General features: G+C 40.9%; 2 protein-coding genes across 48 annotated transcripts in view; one reads left to right on the forward strand and one right to left on the reverse strand.

Annotated features, from left to right (window-relative positions):
• Nucleotides 1–19,146, forward strand: part of PTPRD (protein tyrosine phosphatase receptor type D) — a 2,298,568-nt gene that overhangs the window by 1,735,626 nt on the left and 543,796 nt on the right. For 3 of the 44 annotated variants that reach the window (XM_055350535.2, XM_063696400.1, XM_055350558.2), the window contains exon 1: nt 17,242–17,373. The exons of the other annotated variants lie outside the window; for them this stretch is intronic. The gene's annotated coding sequence lies outside the window, so the exon portion shown is untranslated. Of the gene's footprint in view, nt 1–17,241; nt 17,374–19,146 lie in introns of those variants that run through there. 44 annotated transcript variants of the gene reach the window in all.
• LOC101136667 (uncharacterized) lies at nt 10,443–17,512 on the reverse strand. Of its 4 annotated transcripts, none has more exons than XR_008668410.2 (3): nt 17,146–17,512; nt 14,992–15,073; nt 10,443–14,255 (listed from the first exon to the last, which is right to left on the reverse strand). XR_008668410.2 is itself a non-coding variant. In XM_031014411.3 (2 exons), the coding sequence occupies exons 1-2, from the start codon at nt 17,365–17,367 to the stop codon at nt 14,235–14,237; spliced, it is 243 nt and encodes an 80-aa protein (XP_030870271.1). In that variant the 5' UTR covers nt 17,368–17,491; the 3' UTR covers nt 10,443–14,234. The 4 variants fall into 4 exon arrangements, 1 of the variants encoding a protein (XP_030870271.1); XR_002007377.4 differs by lacking the exon at nt 17,146–17,512 and adding an exon at nt 16,688–17,094; XR_010130210.1 differs by lacking the exon at nt 17,146–17,512 and adding an exon at nt 15,433–16,498.

The following is a 19,146-nucleotide window of genomic DNA, read 5'->3' on the forward strand; positions in this document are numbered from 1 at the left end:
ATTTCCTGGTTTGTAGCTGGGACTACAGGAATGTGCCACTATGTCTGGCTAATTAAAAAAAAATTATTTTTGTAGAGATCAGTCTCATTCTGTTGCCCAGGCTCTGGAACTCCTGGGCTCACGGGATCCTCCTACCTCGGCCTCCCGAAGTGCTGAAATTGTAGGCATGGGCTACCACGCCTGTCCTAGAACTTCCAGAGAGCTTTCTCATCACCATGAGAAAGAGCTACAGTGATAAGCAATTATGTTATTTATCATAATTAACTTTAACACATCAGTGATTGTCAGTCTACTCTTTCATTTAATCATCCCCAAAACTTTAAAGGGGGATTCGTTTTATCTCCATTTTATAAATGGGTGACTCTCTTTAATGCATCCATGTATGGTTGTGCAGGTTGAAGACTCTACCACTGATGAGCACAGCCCTATATTTTTGACTTCTCTTCTATGCCTCCCTTGCTCCACCTGAGTGAATCTCCTCTGCATCCACTAGAAAAATGTTCTTCATTTTTCTGTCTTGAAAGTTTCATTGGAACCACCAACTTAGGTCAGAACGAATATCTAGACATTGTCTCACACATTTATCAAACATTTCCTAGGAGCCAGGCTCTGCATGGTGGTTTCAAGTAAGTGATTTGCCATGGTCTGCACAATCACAGTATGAAACAAATATAATTATCTCTCTTTTGCAGATAAAGAAACAGGACTCTGGAGGTTTTAACAGCTCATTCCATGACATGCAGCTATTAACAGAATTAGGGATTATGTTCTCTCAACTCCAATGCAATTTCCATTATGATAAATTAGGGAAGAGATAAGAGTCATTAGGAGAACAAGGTAACCAAGTACTTGGCTGGCCAGAGGCACCGAGGGGATTGAGATGAGGGTGAAGAGTATGAGATGCTCAGGGTAGGTGCAGAGTGAAGAGAAGGAACAATATTGGGAAGGCCAATGACAGACCTTTCCCAGTCATTTGTTTTTCCCAGAATTAGACTCTGCAACTAGGCCACCTTCCTGTCTCTCCCAGGTTCATTTGGTGATACCCACGTTGGGAAATTGCAAAAAAAAAAAGCCCGTTCAACTGTAGTCACACTTGATGAACATCTACGAGGAACAAAGAATGTCCTGGTCTATCTTGGTTTGAAAAGAAAAATAAAATCTGAGTTTACAGTTGAAGGGTGCATATTTGGCAGAGTCACCATGCAAGTTATGGGCAAGTCACTGAACCATGGGCCATCAGTTTCATCACTGTTAAATGTGGGTAGTAAAATGAAACTATTCATAATGGCTGGGAATTGTTATTCATTCACATATAGGGACAATGTAGAAATGCCCAAGGCAAACAAGTGTTACATTGTTTTATTAAATTTTTACCCTAAGTTCAAAAGTTATGTATTAATCTTTTAGATGTAGTTTTGCCCCTCAAAGTCTGGAAGGACACAAGTGTTCTGTCCAGTATGATAGAGACTCCGTATTATGTTTTAATGACCAGGTGCACACACATAGTCTAGAAAATGGTGCACAAATGCACCATTACTATTCACATGCGACAGCCTGTCAGTTAATATGGAGTCTACCCTCAATGGCCTCCAGGAGACTATTTGGTGTCTTACCTCCCTCTCTTCATTTCCTGTCACTCATATTTCTCTGCAGGGTTGCAGACCTACGTGCCTGACACCCACGAAACCTGGTCCCCCAATGCTTTCATTCTTTAAAATCAACCACTTACATAATAAAGAAACTCTCTTTTTGTCACTATTGATTGAAGCTCAGAGTATAATTTCCAGCCTTCATTAAGATGAAATGGATGACAGTGAAAAGGAAATTTTAAAAAGAGATAGAGAAAACCATTTATTTAGCATTCATTCAAAAGTCAAAACTTTCTAGCTCTTAGGGAACTTGGTTAAAAAAAATAAAGTTAACACATATGTATAATTGACCTGTTATGTGCCAGGTATCATCCTAGAAACTAGGGGTATACGGGAAATCAATCCTCTTCAATCCCTACCCTTGGGGAGCTTATATTCTGATTGGGGAAAAAGAAGATATTAAAGAAATAATTAAAACAACCACATACAACACGACAGCTGGTAATAATCACTCAGAAGAAAAATTAAGCAGGGCAATAGGATAGAGATGAAGGGGTAGTGATATTTCATGCCAAGGGGTCAGGAAGTGAGGCCATGTATATAAAGATTCCTTCATTCAATATTTATTGACTGTCTTTGAAGAGCTGGGTACTGTGCAAGATGTAAGATGAATAAGACATAGTCCCTGCCCTCCAGGAGCCGACAGCTCAGTGGAGAGTCTCACCACCTGCTCCATTAGGCAGACAGATTAGAAGTCTCAGGGCATATCGCTGCAGTAACACTGTACACAGTGACCAATTTGAACAGATTGTAAGTATTCCAAAACTCACAGTGGTTTCCATAAAATAATTCTCACTTCAAGTAAACATTTTCAGTTGGTGAGTAACTCTATTTTCCACCGACAGCACTCATATTTGAGGGCTTTCTTAATGCAATGATGACTTGTTTTTCTAATTGGTTGCCAGGGATTGTTTGGGTCCTTATTGAAATGTACTTGCTTAACTCCTCCAAAGCAACTTGGCTGGTTTCTTGCTGTACTGGCAAATGCCACCTCCTGTACTGAAAAATTTGTTCTTTCTGAAAAATTTGGACTGTCCCTGGATGGTTTTTATTATGATTAAAGATAAGAAAGAATGATAGATTTATTTTTAAAAAGTGATAACAGAACAGAATTTATATCAACCAGATTTACATAAATGTAGGCTACATGCTACATACATAGATGATGTGCTATTTTATCCTATTTCTATCATGCTTTGTGCAGATACCTGGCCCAAAATTTTCTTATTCATTGAGAAGACAGAGAAAAGTATAATTATGGCCAAAATACTAGCTTGTACAAAGCTGTTTTCTTTATTGTGTTTTTAATACAAGCTCCATATTCCCAGTTTTACACATGATTGTAATAATACAACATTGTTAACAAAAAAATACTCAATCACGTGAGAGAACAACATTGAGCAGAGAAGTCTTTTGTTTTTCTGAAGACAGAGCCTTTTTGATAGGGGATGGAAGATCATATCACACACAGTTGCTCCAGAGTAAAGGAGACAGACTTGCTGATCTCTCTGCTAGCACAAAGATAATCCACTGACTCTACAGGCTCCTTGTTGGCACCTCTTCCTCTTTGCATTCTCACTGTCACATTCCTCACCCTTTGCCATAGGAGACCCAGGAGAGGAAATTATTTTGGCTACGCTGAGACATAAGCACAGGTGGTACCACTTGTTATAAACTTTTCAGTTTTTGTTGGAGCTATAAGCCTACTTTATAGGGGTCTTGAGCTGTTTGTTCTATCAGAGAAAGGGAAGCAAGAGCTTTTGGCCCTCACTGTTGATTGATTGCATTGCGGCTGGTTTCCACAGGCTGCTGGCTTGCAGAGGACACATTTCTTCTCAGTGGTGCCCCAGTACAATGGTGCCAATCTGAATTACATACTGGCTACAGCCAAATATCTTCATTTCCTTTCTGCTTCAAACAGTGGATTTGAGCAGTTCTTTTTATTCTGTTTTGGAGAAATGTCACACGAAATTTTGAATTAAGTTAAGCTATTATTATTTTTATTATTATTGCTGTACCAAGGTAAAATCAATTTGTCATAAATTTCGTCTTTTGCCTACACGTTGGAGTCTTTCTCAGTGGTAAAGTTTTCACTCTTATCATGGCCTTTTATGTAGCAGCTCCCACTGCTATGATCATGTCAGCGTTAGGGGTAAATGACAGAGAGGAATTTTGCTATCAAAGTTACTTCCAAAGGTCATGAAAAGTCAATCACTGGATAAGATCAAGAACTTGGTTCTAAATATAAACTCTTCCTCAGCACATGCAAATTATAAAGTCTGCTGAAGTCTAACTCTACCATAAAATTTCCCACAGGAACTCTGTTCCTTCCTAAATATTTCATTTTCTAAAGATGTTACTCAAGGTAAGATTTACTCCATTGAATCTTAAGTAGCTGATTCTAGGGCCTATGTGTATGCCCCACATTTCCTTAGTGATCAGATGCTAACATAAATGCTTCCATTTTTCAGCTCCGTGAACTTTCATTCACAGAATATACTGCAATTAAGTAGCTTTTTAGAGTAGCCTTCCCAAATAGGAAGGATGTTCCAGTTGTTGGTGGGTTTGGCTTAGGTTATGCAGTTTATTTGTTTTGGTTGTATGTTTTGAACATATGCCCAGGGCTTTTAAAAAGAATGATGGGAACATTTGTACAAATGAAATTGAAAGCAAGGGAGCGGGCATTGCCAACGCTTTAATTATGAACCTAGCAACACGTGTACTTATTTGAAGGTTTAAAGAGTATAAGACAGAAAACAGGGAAAGGAGGGGGCACCTGGTGGTCTCAAACAGGATGTCTGCTTTTTCTTCTTAGCAGGCAGGGAATAAAAGGCATAAAGCCTTTCTACCCTTTTGGATGCCCAAGGATATGGCAAACTGCCTGTGTCCTTTTCCCAATATCCCTTTCGCTTTGAAGCGCCATCAGGACAGAGGGTAAAGTTCTGAGAGAGCCAGAGGGGTCATTTAGGTCAGGTGATCTGAGGGTTCCACCCTTCCTCCTCCTGCAATGCTTCCTTAAGGCCAAAAGAGCCAGCACATCATGGTGTGCTGAACTCCCGTGTGTGTGTGTGTGTGTTTCATGTCTGTGTCTTATAACCCTGTTTTCTATTGCCTGAGAGGAAAAGTGCCCAACTCTTTGGAACCTCTCGTCTTTTGACAGACAAATTTCCCAGCAACTGTAACCAGAATAGTTGGAGGGTTGTTACACACGAGGGCATTACTAAGGTTGGGGTGGTGAACCAAAAGAATTTGGAAAGTTTGAGAAACAGCAAGATGGGGTGGTTGACACACACTTTCTTTTCCTTTAATTTTGAGGGTTTTTTCCCCCTTGCATCTTCAGTTCTAGTCAAGTGTATTTCATTCCAGACATAAAATCAAAATACTCTTCTCTCTAGTCTCTGTGTGGATTAGGAGTAATTACAAGGTTAAAACAACATTGTCTCCTCCCTTAAAATCTGTAGTTTTATTCTACAAAAGGTTTTTTTTGAGGGGTCTGTTTGATTGTCTTTTTTTCATGTTATATATGAGATGGCATTTCCAAAGTAGCTATTATGCTGTTCTAATATAATTTAAAGGGCAGGGGATAGCTACCTAAGACTGTGTCTTTTACGTTTAAACCTTTTTTTTTTAACTGATGGAAAGAGATATATACCAACACAAATAGCTCATGACCAATTCTCTCCCTGAGTATGACAGCTAGAACTAGTGGTTCCCAACTAAATGCTAAAGCCCCTGAAATGTCCCAGCAGGTTGCTGGGTTTGTACTACAATGTCCGGTACAAATTTCATGTAATTACAGCTGACTGCTGAAGGAAGCCTATGTTCTCTGCAGGCTGTTAGGACCTTAGTTATGGCCAGAAGGGTAGTGGGTAGGATTCAAACCTCCTACCAGTGCCAGCAGCTAGAGGCTTTCTTCAGAGCAGGGACAACTGACTGTAAGAATAAACCAGCTGTGCAGAGCAGAATTACATAGCTTGTAGATTTAGGTAAAATGGTACCACCTGTGATTTTTTTTTTTTTTTCCTTTTAAGAAGTACAGAAGAAAGAAAAAGGCAGCAAATCCTAGAAAAAGGCCGCTAGCTTCTTAGGAAATGCCAGAATCTGCTCACTGGATCATTTTCCTGGCAGCAATAAAACAAATCAATAAATTTGAATTGAGTTATCATGGTGGTTTTCAGAATTACCTGAGAAGCTTGCCAACAATTCTGACTCCCGGGAGCTGGCCCAGAGTTTCTGATTCAGGGTCTGGATCAATCAATGAGTCTGGGTCAGCCATAAAATCGGTGTTTTGCCACTTACAAAATTATTAGGAGCCTTAAAAGATATCTTTTAAAGTTCTCTGTGACTTATAAAGTACCATACAAATGTTAACATTTAACTAATAGAGTGTGGATACTGTACCTCTTATTTGTTAGGCATTATGTTAACTCTTGGAGAAATCCATGTGTCCTAGTTGTAAATTGATAGTTTTCTATTCTTAGAGTTCACCAAGAATACTTTCTTCTCAAGAAAATGAATTCCTTAAGCCAAAAATTACAAGCAATATCTTTCTCTCTCAGAAGTAGTAGTTTTGCTGTTCCTGATTTAATTCTGAAAATAACACAAGGGCATCAAGAATCAAGACTAGTTTCAATTTGCTTCCAAGGAGGGAGTTTTACTCTTTCCAATTCTTTCTTTTTTTGTTTCTCTTCTTGTTTTAATCACAGATTTATTTGGAGGTAGGGTAGTTGGAATTTAGGCTAGTTTGATGGCATGGCTTCCTCTTTTAATTGGACTGCAAAAAGAATAAAAATCATTAGAGGATGTTTGTATTGTATTTGGATAAAAAGGGTTTTCCTTAATATGTGTGCCTTGCTCATAGCCCACATTCTTAGAATGACTTGATAGTGCATAGTTCACATACCGCACACACAGTGGAGGTTTGATTGAATGAGCAGCGGGATGAATGGGCATACATGAAAACTAAACAATAAGATATGCTGAAAACACCACAGGCATATATAAAATTTGGACTGCATTTCATTTGTAGTCACTACTTAAAAATGGAATTCAGCCAAAGGATCATTTCTTTTTCACCTATAAAATAAAAGCACTTTCACAAAGAATCCTAGAGCTGGGAGAAAAAAAAGAAACAACTTTAAAGATAATCTAGTCTAGTGATTTTCAAATTGTGCTCTCTAGAGCTACAAAGCAAAGTTGCTCCAACTTTGGCTAAACATTTGAGTCACTGGGAAGATTTTTAAAATATAGATGCTAGGCTGGGCACAGTGGCTCATGCCTGTAATCCCAACACTTTGGGAGGCCAAGGCTAGTGGATCACTTGAGGCCAGGATTTCAAGACCAGCCTGGCCAACATAGTGAAACCCCCTTCTCTACTATAAATACAAAAAAAATTAGTTAGGTGTGGTGGTACATGCCCCTAATCCCAGCTACTCGGGAGGCTGAGGCACGAGAATCACTTGAACCTGGGAGGCAGAGGTTGCAGTAGCTGAGATCGTGCCACTGTACTCCAGCCCAGGGTACAGAGGAGACTCTGTCTCAAAATATAAACAAATAAATGAATTAAAATATAGATGCTAGAGCTTCACTCCCAGAGAATCCAGTTCAGCTAGTATGCGTGGGCTGGGCACATATGTTTTAAAAGGTGGTACAGATTCTAATGCACAACCAGGGTGGTGAACCATCATTCTACGGGTTTGCAAGTCCAAACATTTGGACTCCTGATCTGATAAATACAAGTATGCTCCCTGTAGACAATATGATAGAATATATTAAACTGGAAAAAATGGGATGTGCTTGTGCCCTATAAAGTTTTCATTAAGTTCAACAACAACAATGTAATCTAGAAAAATTCAATTATACAGGGTTCTATTATACACTCTTATGATAGGACATTCTGCAGGTGCACAAGGGATACACAGAAGATTAAGGCCCATTGTTTTCCATAAAGATTTTACAAGGTTGGCCTATGGCAGAAGCATAGAAAGAAAAAGAGAAAAACAAGTATAAATATAACTTTAATAAAAGGCAGGTGTGCTATGAATGGCACAGGTAAGATTGAATCACAGATGAAATATTATTGCTTTCAGCATTTGCTCTAATTTCTCATCACTACCCAGCACATATCTGAAAACTGAGCAGTTTTGATATCCATTGTCTTAGAACACGACCTGTTTTTTAAGGGAACGGCGGGTGCAAGGATTAAAAAGGAAAAGAAAAAATAAAACAGTTGTCCTGTTCCTTCTTACCTCCACTTGATTTAAGGTAGGATATTTCTTAGAGCCTGGGACTCACCTAGCAGGAGGTCTCTCTGAGGGAGGAAAAGTAAAAAGCATGAGTGCCTACTGTTCTTTTCAGAACAGTCTGCTTCTAGACTGCTGGAACCTTGTGTCTTTGCCAAGGGGGAGGGCAGAGCAGAACATCTGCCTCACTTGATTTGCTTTTGTGCTTCTCCAGGACAAAGACTTAATAGTCAAGGTCATTTCATCTCCTTGCATGGATAATGAACAAAGCTGAGAGAAGGAAAGAAAGGGAGGAGAACAAAAGGAGAGAAGGAAGAAAGAGAAGAAGGGAGGGAGGGAAGGAGAGATATTAAAAGTGTCCGTCATCTGTTGTTCTTCATATTGGTCTTAACTCAGAATCTTTGGAATTTTTTTGTTCCCTTCCCAAACACAATTATCTGACACAAGAACTTGCAAGATGTGATTAAATAAAGAGGCCTTTCAATATGTGATTAAACATAAGTTTGCATAAATTCCCACTAACTCCATCTACTCCCCGCTTATAACATTTTGCCACTCCAATTAATGGATCGAACTGGTCATTAAATATATCTTGGAGTTTAGTGCTTTCTATTGTCTTTTATCCAATTTCAGTAGAATATTCAGTACAAGAGAGATTCAAAGAATCAGATATTCTAATGGAAGTAGTATTCATATGTGGTAGAGGAATCAGGAAAAAACTGACTTGAGATGATTCTTAAGGGATAGATAAGTATTCAACATGTGGGTGATCATAAGAAAACTTTCTGGCTGAGTAAGAAATATGGATAGTTTTATCCAGACAATGCTGAAATTTAGGCTATTGGTAGAAAAGAGGTAAAGATTAGAATGGAAAAATGGGCTCACGCAGCATTCCATTTGTGGTAGATGTCGAATGCTGGTAGAACATTTGCACTTAGTTATAAAGTACGTACTTAATCATGAACCACTGAGGTTTTTTTTAGCATGGGAGTTACATAATCAACTTCTGTTTTATTAAGGTTAATTGGGCAGCACGTTGGGGCATAGATTGGGGCCAATCAGGAAAACAACGGGAGCAGAAGAATATGCAAAAGATTATTATTGTATTAGTCCAGAGAACAGTAGAGATACTTGTGTTAGAAAGATGGGCTTTTGGTGGTAAGAAAAGGAAAGAAAACATGATCTTAAAGAACTGAACACAAATAAATAACCAAGCAGGAATGGTGCTTCTACATTTATAAAACAAGCACTAACATGAATAGACTATGTAAAGTAATCACACAGTTGGGAAAGAATAGTTTTGGTTTGCCTTTTAAATCTCTCCAAGACTTGTTCAGTGTTACTAGTAATTTTGGAGATGTGGCCCATGAGTTTTGAAAATCAGGATGACTTCCAGTAATATATGTTCCTATAGGAAATAATGTTTACAGGCAAATGAATGCTCTGTTCATCTAAGAATATACCGAGTTAAAAATGAAAATGTCAACACCAGTTAGAAGTATAAAGGATTTTTTGTCCACTGAACTGATCAAATTATTTTGACTTCTTGTAGGAAAGCATGAAACTTTATAATCATTCTCATCAAAAGTTCTGTGGAACTACGAATCCATCCACTCCTGTTAGACTCTATTATTATTCTTTGTCTGGGACATTTTGGTGTGTGTTGTGATTAGTGAGGCCTAACTCTGACCAAACTCTAGGTCGTTGTACCTTTCAGCACAGTCTCAATAAGAGGCAATATTAACGTGACATCTAACCAGGCCACAGTGGTATCTAAGCACATGCTATCATATTTTGCAGCAGACATTTTTTGAGATCTGCCTATAGTGCAGGTTCTGGGCTTGGTGGTGATGGGAAGAGTGTGAAGATGCTCACAATTTAATAGGGTGAAATTATACACAATAAAAATACAGAGAGATAGGAAAAAAGAAGAAAAGGAAAAGAATGAGAGCCCAGGAGCAGGGGGAATTCATTCTATTTAGTGGACTATACAGGAGGCTTTATAAAGACAGTGATGTATCATGTAAGATGTGCACCTGACAACCAGTTCATTTCCTATTTCTATCCTTCCCTTCCTTTACTTTCTGAAATATTTATGAAGTGCCTATTGTGCTTAAAGCCCTATGACAGGAGCTCTGGGTTCCAATCAGACATGAATCCTGCTCTCAAACAACTGTGAAAACATTACATTGAGTATGTACACCAAGTAGAAATTAAACGATCCAACACAGATTCTTGTTTTCTGGTTTCTTATTGTACTGGCAAATGCTGCCTCCTGTACTGAAAAATTTGTTCTTTCTGAAAAATATGGACTGTCCCTGGATGGTTTGTATTATGATTAAAGATAAGAAAGAAAGAATGATAGATTTATTTTTAAAAAGCGATAACAGAACAGACTTTACATCAACCAGATTTACATAAATGTAGGCTACATGCTAGATGATGTGCTGTTTTATCCTATTTCTATCACGCTTTGTGCAGATACCTGGCCCAAAATTTTCTTATTCATTGAGAAGACAGAGAAAAGTATAATTATGGCCAAAATACTAGCTTGTAGAAAGCTGTTTTCTTTATTGTGTTTTTAATACAAGTGTAAGACAAGAACAGAAGTATAAGACAAAGAGAAAACATTAGAAAAGTGGCAGAAATATAGTAGTCTTGATGCCTTGCTATATTCACGGTTTTGAAAACTGTTACTGAATGCACAAGGAAACACCCCCAGTTACTCATGGGGACTCTGCTGCATATGGGAAACAAAGCGAGATCTGGAGACAGTGAGATCCTGGCCCAGGATACAATGACCAACTTGCCACTGGTCATTTATAATCCCTGAACTGCATAGGAATGCGCTCCCTGCAACATGAAAATCAACGTGTGGTATTTCACTTCTGAGTGAGTTTTTTGGAAACCATCCTCTGAAACCCTGTTAGAAAGAACCTTTAAAAATAATTTCATGGTTCTGTGTTAGTGCTTTCTTTCTAAAAATGTAAGAGCTAAAGTTGGTTGGTGGACGCAGAAGTCTTACTGGCTTTGAAAAACTGCTGTGCTTCGTGTTTTACTCTCGTTTATTTCTCTCTTCCTAACCATTGAATCTTAAAGCACATTCTTTCATTAAGGAGATTCAGCACCCTCTAGAGTAGTGGATTGTGAGTCATTAGAAGCCTGAAGCATGTCCGAGTCTTGAGAGATAAGAGTCAGGCTTGTGCAAATGAAATTTTAAACAAATGCTGCAGTACTTTTGTATCTTTCTCTTAAACAGTACAAATTTTGGTTGACCATGGAAATAATAATATTGAAGTTCAAAATTTAACTTCCTTTTCAGGTTATGTCCCATGATTTGACATCCTACAGATAGAGAAACAGAGTTTTCCTTCTTTCAAAGAATCCTCCTTACAACTATCTGTGATTCATTTCTATTGTGTTTCCCATTCTTGCGCCATTCAGCAAGATGGAGCCTGTTTCATCAGTTTTTGGTCTCTGTAGAGTGTTCCTTTATTCAATGATTAATTACTAGCTTTCTGGTGACTTCTTAATCTTTTTCTGTATTTTAAAATATTCCTTCATTTCAGAATTTTCTTACCTAAGATACAAACACTAAATGGAACATAAGTAACTGCAGTTGCTTTCCTCCCTAATCAGCTCTGCCTTTCCTACTGAAGATATAATTTTAAAAAAGTATCAAAACCCATGAAAGTTAAAACTTTAAAATAAACACTAGGCAATTTGTTTCCTCAGTGAAACAAATTTAGAGGTTAAGGTGACAGAAATGTGTTTATACCTCATATAACTAACAATGCACCCATTTATGTTAGCAATAGTTTTATTTTTTTAAAATGCTGCAAAATGTAAAGATAGGTGGCCTCTAAATCTTTATACTAAATAGAATGAAAAAACAAAACCAATACACAATTTTGTTAGGAAACACTGAAATCCACTGCTTAATGTATGCATTAATGGGCCTTCTTGACAAATCACCTGTTAAATTTTAGCTGACAGCTTGTCATATATTAATTATAAAAAAGTGTAATATACAGCTATCATAATGCATGCAACAAAAAAAAAATAGGAAAGGTAATTAGAGTATATCCTTTGTTTTCTCCCTTCACTTCTTGCTCACAAGAAAAAAATGACCCAGTGTTTCACTTGGGTTGGGATAGTGCCAGTGGTTAATGGAATGCCCCAGTCTACTAAAGAATTTAATGGGAATATCCATTTGTCACAGTCTCATGCTGTAATCATCTCCAGTAGCAGAGCCAACAGAAAATAGCATCGTACCATAACGTCCTCTACACGCTGCAGGTGAGGGTGAAATGCAGCAGCCGAACAGAGCAGTCAGTGGAGAAGGTCTGGCTTTTCTAGGCCTTTCTGTATGAAAGATGTGGATTTCTTTTCTTAAAGAGGACAGTGCTGCCTAACAGCAGCAAGAGATGCTGCCTTGAAGAAAAGGAAAGTGTATTTTTTTCACGTGGAAAAAGAAAGCATAAATGATTGTACAACATGTCTCAAAATCTCTAGCTGCCTCCTTTTCTACTGGAAGCCCACTTGTTTGTAAAGAATCTTTGGGTAGAGGAATCAGAACAGGTGATTTCAATCATCAGCTAGTTCTGAGTTTGAGCTTTCAAATCTGCAGAATGGGAGTAATGACACCTAAGCATGCAATGTTACTGGTAGAATCCATAGAACTACATGGGTCAAAAAATTTAGCATGGCACCTTAATTAATATCTTCTTTTCTTCTTTACAATTGAATTTGAATGATAGGGTTGTCTGGCTTTTTAATTTATTCTTGAGACAGAGTCTGGCTCTGTTGCCCAGTCTGGAGTGCAATGGCGTGATCTCGGCTCACTTCAACCTCCACCTCCTGGGTTCAAGCAATTCTCCTGCCTCAGCCTCCCGAGTAGCTGGGATTACAGACACGTGCCACCACGCCCAGATAATTTTTGTATTTTTAGTAGAGACGGGTTTCACCATGTTGGCCAGGCTGATTTCAAACTCCTGACCTCAGGTGATCTGCCTGCCTTGGCCTCCAAAAGTGCTGGGATTACAGGTGTGAGCCACAGTGCTTGGCCTTTTATCTTTCTTATGTGCTAGTTCTGTGTTTGGCCAAAGCAAGCTACTGAGAAATGCTGTATACCTTAAATTTGAAAAATACTCTCTGAAATAAAAATAGAAACACACGTAGAAGTGAATATTTAAGTTATTTGAGGACTGAAACTATTAATTATTGTTTCATTTATGTATTTAGCAGTAAGTTAATAAAGTGTATTAGACATAAGCTAACACCTATAGGAAAAGGTCTTAGATATTAGATTGAGTGTTTTATGAAATTCCTCACTATCTTCCGAACATGTCACTTGAATCTATGCTGTTTCTCCATTTAGCTGGATTTAATAAAAACCCCAGTAGTCCTCACAAAGAAAATATGATTAGCAACAATTTATTCCATACCTTGGTCAATAATTTATCATCACTATAGAAGTGAAAATATCGGATTTGAAGTCAAACAGATCTAGGTTCAAAATTCTAGCTTGGCCACTCACTATGTCAGCTTGGCCAAATTACTTATCCTCTCTCCTCCTGTTTCCTCACTTATATAATGGGGCTAATAATACTTAACTAGCAAGGCAGTTAAGATTGGAAATGAGGCAGTGCTTCCAAACTTTTAATCACTAGCCGCATGATCAAAAAGGAAGTTTTGCAAAAAAAATAAAAAAATAAAAAATAAAACAACTTAGTATGTATAATGTACTCTGTTTTTTCCTACTTTTCTTTCATTTCAGAAATTGTTTATGACCCACTAGATTCGCAACCCACATAAGGTCATGAAGTGCCTTTTCAAAAACGGGTGAACTTTAACATGCTTAGCACGATGCTTAGTACATAATACAAGTGTAACAACTGATTACTATTATTGTCATCGTGATTATTTTTAGTCTCCTGTTAGGATGCCTCATGATAAATGAGAATAAATCTTCCAAGTACTTCTAGGAACTAACTCCTTTGGATGGGGTCCAAAACAGACTCATACTCATCGTATGCTGAATTATGCACTAGAGGGGGTTGTGCTATAGCAAAGCTCCTGTGTGCTATTTATCACAGAATGTTAGAGCTGGAAGGAAACGAAGAAAATGTCTTGTCCTATTGCTTCATTTTTCCTTCATAAAAGTATTTGGAGTTTTTAAAATATTCTATATGTATTGCTCATTGATAAGTTGGAAAACTGGCTTCTTTGATCCAGAATGTGGAGGTGATGATGAATAGCTGGTGGGATGGAGGGCACTGGATCATGATGTCTGAGTTCTTGTCCTGCTTCTGGCACCAAATAGTTGGATGATTTTAAATTCTCAGGGTCTTCGTTTCTTCACCTGTAAAAACGAGGTAATTTCAACAAAAGATTAGCCTGCTTCTGATGTTCTTTGACTTAAAATTTCCAAATGGTAAACCAGTACAGAAGTTTACTAGATGCTGCAGCATTAGGACACTCTTGTTGCAAATCTGCTCTGAATATATTAACATGAGTGTAGCAGGCTGCAGTCTCACTTCCATTACTACTCAGATGTGCAGAGAAACTTTGGCTTCTCTATTTGCTGTATCTCCCGTTTTTCAGCAGCATCACCCTGAATAATTCTCAGTCTCATTCGTATAATAATAACTCAGACTCTCCAGTCACCTTGACCCATCCCTATTTCTTTCTCTAAGATGTTTGGTTGTAGTAGAGACAAGAACATCTAGGACTTCACAGTGTCAGAAAAGTTGGGCTTATGCCATTTACTTGTACTGTCCTCTGTATCCCCTGATTTCTGGGTCCCTTTTCTACTTGCTAGTTTAAATCGCTACCAGTGGTGTAAGATGATATATCCTCAACTATGTTCCCAGATAGCAGTCAGATTTACCAGCTGGGTTCTTCTTAAATGAGGTCAGATCTGCAGGCAGAGTGATACATTTCCCACAAAAGTAACAGCAAAGGAATATTAGGGGTTTTAAAACTTTCTGTTTCTCTAACACGCAACTTTGGATGAGGAAAGTGGGATTGCCAGTTTATGGGGGGCACATGTGGCAATGACAAAGCCAAGTAGGAGTTTACATCTTGGGTGGAATCACCTATGGGGAGGCTGAGATTTCTGGATCCATCCTTAGGTCACAGGGGGCAGGTGTCCATCATCCCTGCACAGCTTTTCAGCTCCTGTGAAATCAGAATGATTGGAGGGTAAACTTCGTTTGAAGGCTTGCACAGGAATTGATTTCTTCCTGATTTTCACTATGACCCTAACCATAAAAAAGCAAAACCAAAAAGCCAAGAGACAATCATGCAGGGATGCTCCTCCCCCACCCCCAAATTGCTGGAAAACTAAACTTCGTTTAGAGAGATTCCTTTAAAAAATATGTGACTTATTTTTGGAGTACATAGGGGGCAGAGGATTACTGACCAATCCTTCGGTGGCTTTCAGGAGCACAGCATGCAGATGGTGGAAATAAATGGGCAGCTTGAGACAGCAGTCAGCATGCTGGATCATTAAGTCAAATCTAAGGGGGTCTGTTTACCTTTGCTCTTTCAAAGCCTGGAGTCTGCAGGGATAAGTACTGTGTGTATGTGCTGGCCTGAACACAGAATGAGCAATGGAGGTGGCTGGTGAGCTCTAGCTTTACTTTATTTAACCTTTCTGACCAAGTTTCTAATAAAGTTTGATGGGCCAACTGCCAATGGTGGCTTCCAGCTGCCGACTTTTTCCACATGCTGGAGATCCTATGAGTAGTGAAGAAGGTTAAAATCCATCTCTTAGCTAACAATACACACAGTGCACCTTAGTCACCTTGGGTTGTGTGGATGAAGAGTGCATAGCCCAACAACTGGGTGCTTGTCTAGGGAAGAGGTGTTATAGTGTCCTTCAGAGAAGCTGAGGAGCACTGCATTTCCAACATCATAAAAGCAAGTGACATGAAAGCAAAACAAGTTATCACACTAAGATTTTGGTTCAGTACTACCCAGTCTTCTTCGTTGCCTTCAAAGTGGATCCTACAAGCATCCCCGAAGGAGGCTGCCAAGGTGAACTGCGGCGGACACAAACTGTGTCTCATCAAAGCACGCTCCCTATAGTATTATCACTGCTGTCAATAGGGCGCGCCCAGCATTTTTTCCTCCTTTGCGCTGGGACGCAGAGCAGGAAGCGCCCGGGTGTGCATCTCTTAGGAGATGAGTGAATCTGTTGGAGAGGGTCTTTTCTGGCCTGGTGGGTGGATGCTGGGGAGTGACGTCACCCCGCCCCCTCCTCTGGTGTGTGTGTGTGTGTGTGTCTGTGTGTGTGTATGTGTGTGTGTGTGTGTGTTGCCTCCTTCACCCACCACTCCTGCCTGCCCCTCCTTTATCCAGCTCTCTGGCCCTTTCAGTGGGTCAGTGGTCCAGATTCAGGGATTCGCCAGCGGGCGCAGCGGGCCCAGCTCTCCCCGCGTCCGGGCGCACCCACACTCACACTCACGCGCAGGCAACGCGCACACACAATCCCCCAGCGCTGGAGCACAGCAATTCCGTGGGATCCCCAGCACGTTACGAGGATTTTAGAAATCACCCAGACAAGGAAACAAAGAGAGAAGCCTTTCCAATTACTTTCCTGGGCTTTTTCGTTTAATTTCCCCCCCTCCCCAAACCACCTCGTCTGCAGCCGTAACTACCAGGTTCAAGCCAGGTCCAAAGACTGGGCTGCACTGGCCACCCCACCTCCCGGCCCTTGACTCTGCTCGGGCCCTTTCCCAGGCGTCGCCTCGCACCCCTCTCCCCCCACAAGCCTCAGTTTCTGGTTACCTCGCGTGCGCTTCACTTTTGGGGGGAAGAAGAGAAGGGGAGGGAGGCACCGAGGGGGGCAGCCGAGTTGCTATTTGTGGCCAAAGAATCCGCTTTAAAAGAAGAGGCAGCAGGAAGGAGGAAACAGGAGAGGCGGAGGGAGGAGAGGAGACGCGGCCCCGGACCCCCCAGCCGCGAGCGGCGGAGCATCGAGGAGCGGGAGGAGGAGGAAGAGGAGGAGGAGGAGGAGGGAGAGGAGACAAACAGCGGCGGCGGCGGCAGCGAGAGAAGCGGGCGCAGGGCGAGCAGGAGGAGCAGGAGGAGGAGAAACCGCCGCGGAAGCCGCGGGCTCAGAAGGGCCAAGAGGACGGCCCGGGAAGAGGAGGAGGAGGCGGAGGAGGAGGAAAAGGGGGTAGGGGTGGAGGGAGGGCGGGGGGACGCGCTGCCTTGGATGCTGGATTTCGGGTTTTTGGACTCACTCGCTGACTCTCTTCCACTTCCTCGCTCTGGACTGGGCTGGCCGCACGAGGGCTGGGCGGCGGCGGCGACCAGGGGGGCTTCCGCGGCGGCGGCCGCTGCTCCGCGGGATTAAATTGGCCGCCCGGAGGCGGCGGCGCGGCCGTGGCGGGGCGCGAAGGCGCTGGAGGAAAGTGCTGGTGGCGGCGCGGGAGGCGGTGGCGGCGGCTGCCCGGGGCCAACATGACCAGGTAAGTCCCTGGAACTGACCCCGTCCGCCCCGCGGTGTCTTCCCCTCTTGCTGCTCCGGAATCGCCCTGCGCCCGGCTCCGGCTGCCGGCGCCTCCCGGGCCAGAGCGACACGCTCGCGTTTCCGCGAGCCCGGCGCCCGGGCACCGGAGCGCACAGTTTGCTCCTCTGGACCTCCTCGGGCAGAGGTCCTCTCCTGCTGGGTTCACTTCTCGCCTGAAACCTCAGACCCGGGAGAGAGGCGACTCTAGAGAATGGGGGTGTCCGGGTATGTGTATTTGTGCGACCCCCGCTCTCTCCTCCTAGGGTGGGCGTAGTATTGGGGGGAAATGGTGGAGCGGTGGGGCAATCCACCCTTACCCAGGGATCCTGCCACCGCCTTTTTTAAAGGCAGGGATTACTGTTTTAAGGAGGGCTGATTACGGTGAGGGGGCGATTTCTTTTTCTTTCTTTCCTCTGAACTAGTGGGGAGAAGGAGAAATAGCAGGAATCAAAGTCTACGCAGCTGCCATAGAGGAGGGGGATTGTTTGGGAGACCTTCCCGTGGCAGAATCAAAGCTCGTAGTTCAGCTGCGGGAATCTGGTGTACTTAACACACACATTCATTCCGTAGGGAAGGGAACGCATCATTTATAATGAAGAGTCAAAGTTGTAGGAAACAATTTAAAAAGAAAGCCACGAACAAACCAAAGATTATTTGCTTTCCCATAGATTTATTATAGCTTTTATGTAGGTGTGTAGAAAACTTGCATTGCTTCTCTGGACGTTGATTTTCATTTAAAAGCACTAGCAAGTGAAGTCAGTTTTTAAGTCTTATGCTTAAAAAAATCTTGAACACCAAGTGTGAGCTTGGCTTTCATTAATTGGGTGTTCCGGGATTCCAGATAGTAGTTCCATTCTCCAAAACCAGGACTATCACAATCCACTTTTATTGTTTCCAGTTCGCCTCCCAGTACGCTACTTGCCAAATGTCTCCTCTGTTTTCTAAAATTCTCAGAGTAATCCCCCAGCCTCATCTACAGTTTGCACCTTAAGTATCTAGGAAGATTCCTGAGGGATCGTTCTCCTTGTATTTCCTCTTAAAGTTATATATATATTTACATGTGCAAAGACACAGTGCCAGTGACTTAACAGAGTGTAGCTCACACAGTTTGAACCTCTCAGAGGCTAGTAACTGCTTATGACTTGAAATAGGTTTGCTGTTAAATTTACTGAGCTACAAATGTGGACTTTATCCTTTGGTGTATTCTTTTCTAACCATCCTGTAGCACATCTGTGGGGAGTTAGTTCAACCATAGATACTTCTGACCATTTTCAGTATTTTTTTCTCTGTTTCAAAGTGCACACACCAACCACTCAACTTGAGTAAAACAAGGAAGATATACCAAAACTTGAAACATTCTGATGTAAAGGGATCTGTAGATGATAATAACTTAAGATTAAGTTGTATATGTAATATAATAATACCCAGTAAAAGGCTTAGTATCTTACTTACTTTGAATATATATTCTGTTTTATGCTACAGACACTATAGCAAAAAGAGAACACATTTTCAATGTTCCGTGTTTGACTTATGGAAATAGACATCCTAAATGGACAATAAAATTTTCCCTACCTCCCACATTCCATAATTATGTACTGTACTTTGCTTTTCAATGGAGCTAGCAATTCTGTGGCAGATTTCTTAAATTCACCCTCATGCTATCAGCTATTATTGTACTTTCAAAGTGTGAAATTGACAAGCTGGTCAGTTTCATGAATTCAGCTGTCAGATT

Source organism: Gorilla gorilla, chromosome 13 (assembly GCF_029281585.2).
Source record: "Gorilla gorilla gorilla isolate KB3781 chromosome 13, NHGRI_mGorGor1-v2.1_pri, whole genome shotgun sequence".
Taxonomy (NCBI): Eukaryota; Metazoa; Chordata; class Mammalia; order Primates; family Hominidae; genus Gorilla; species Gorilla gorilla.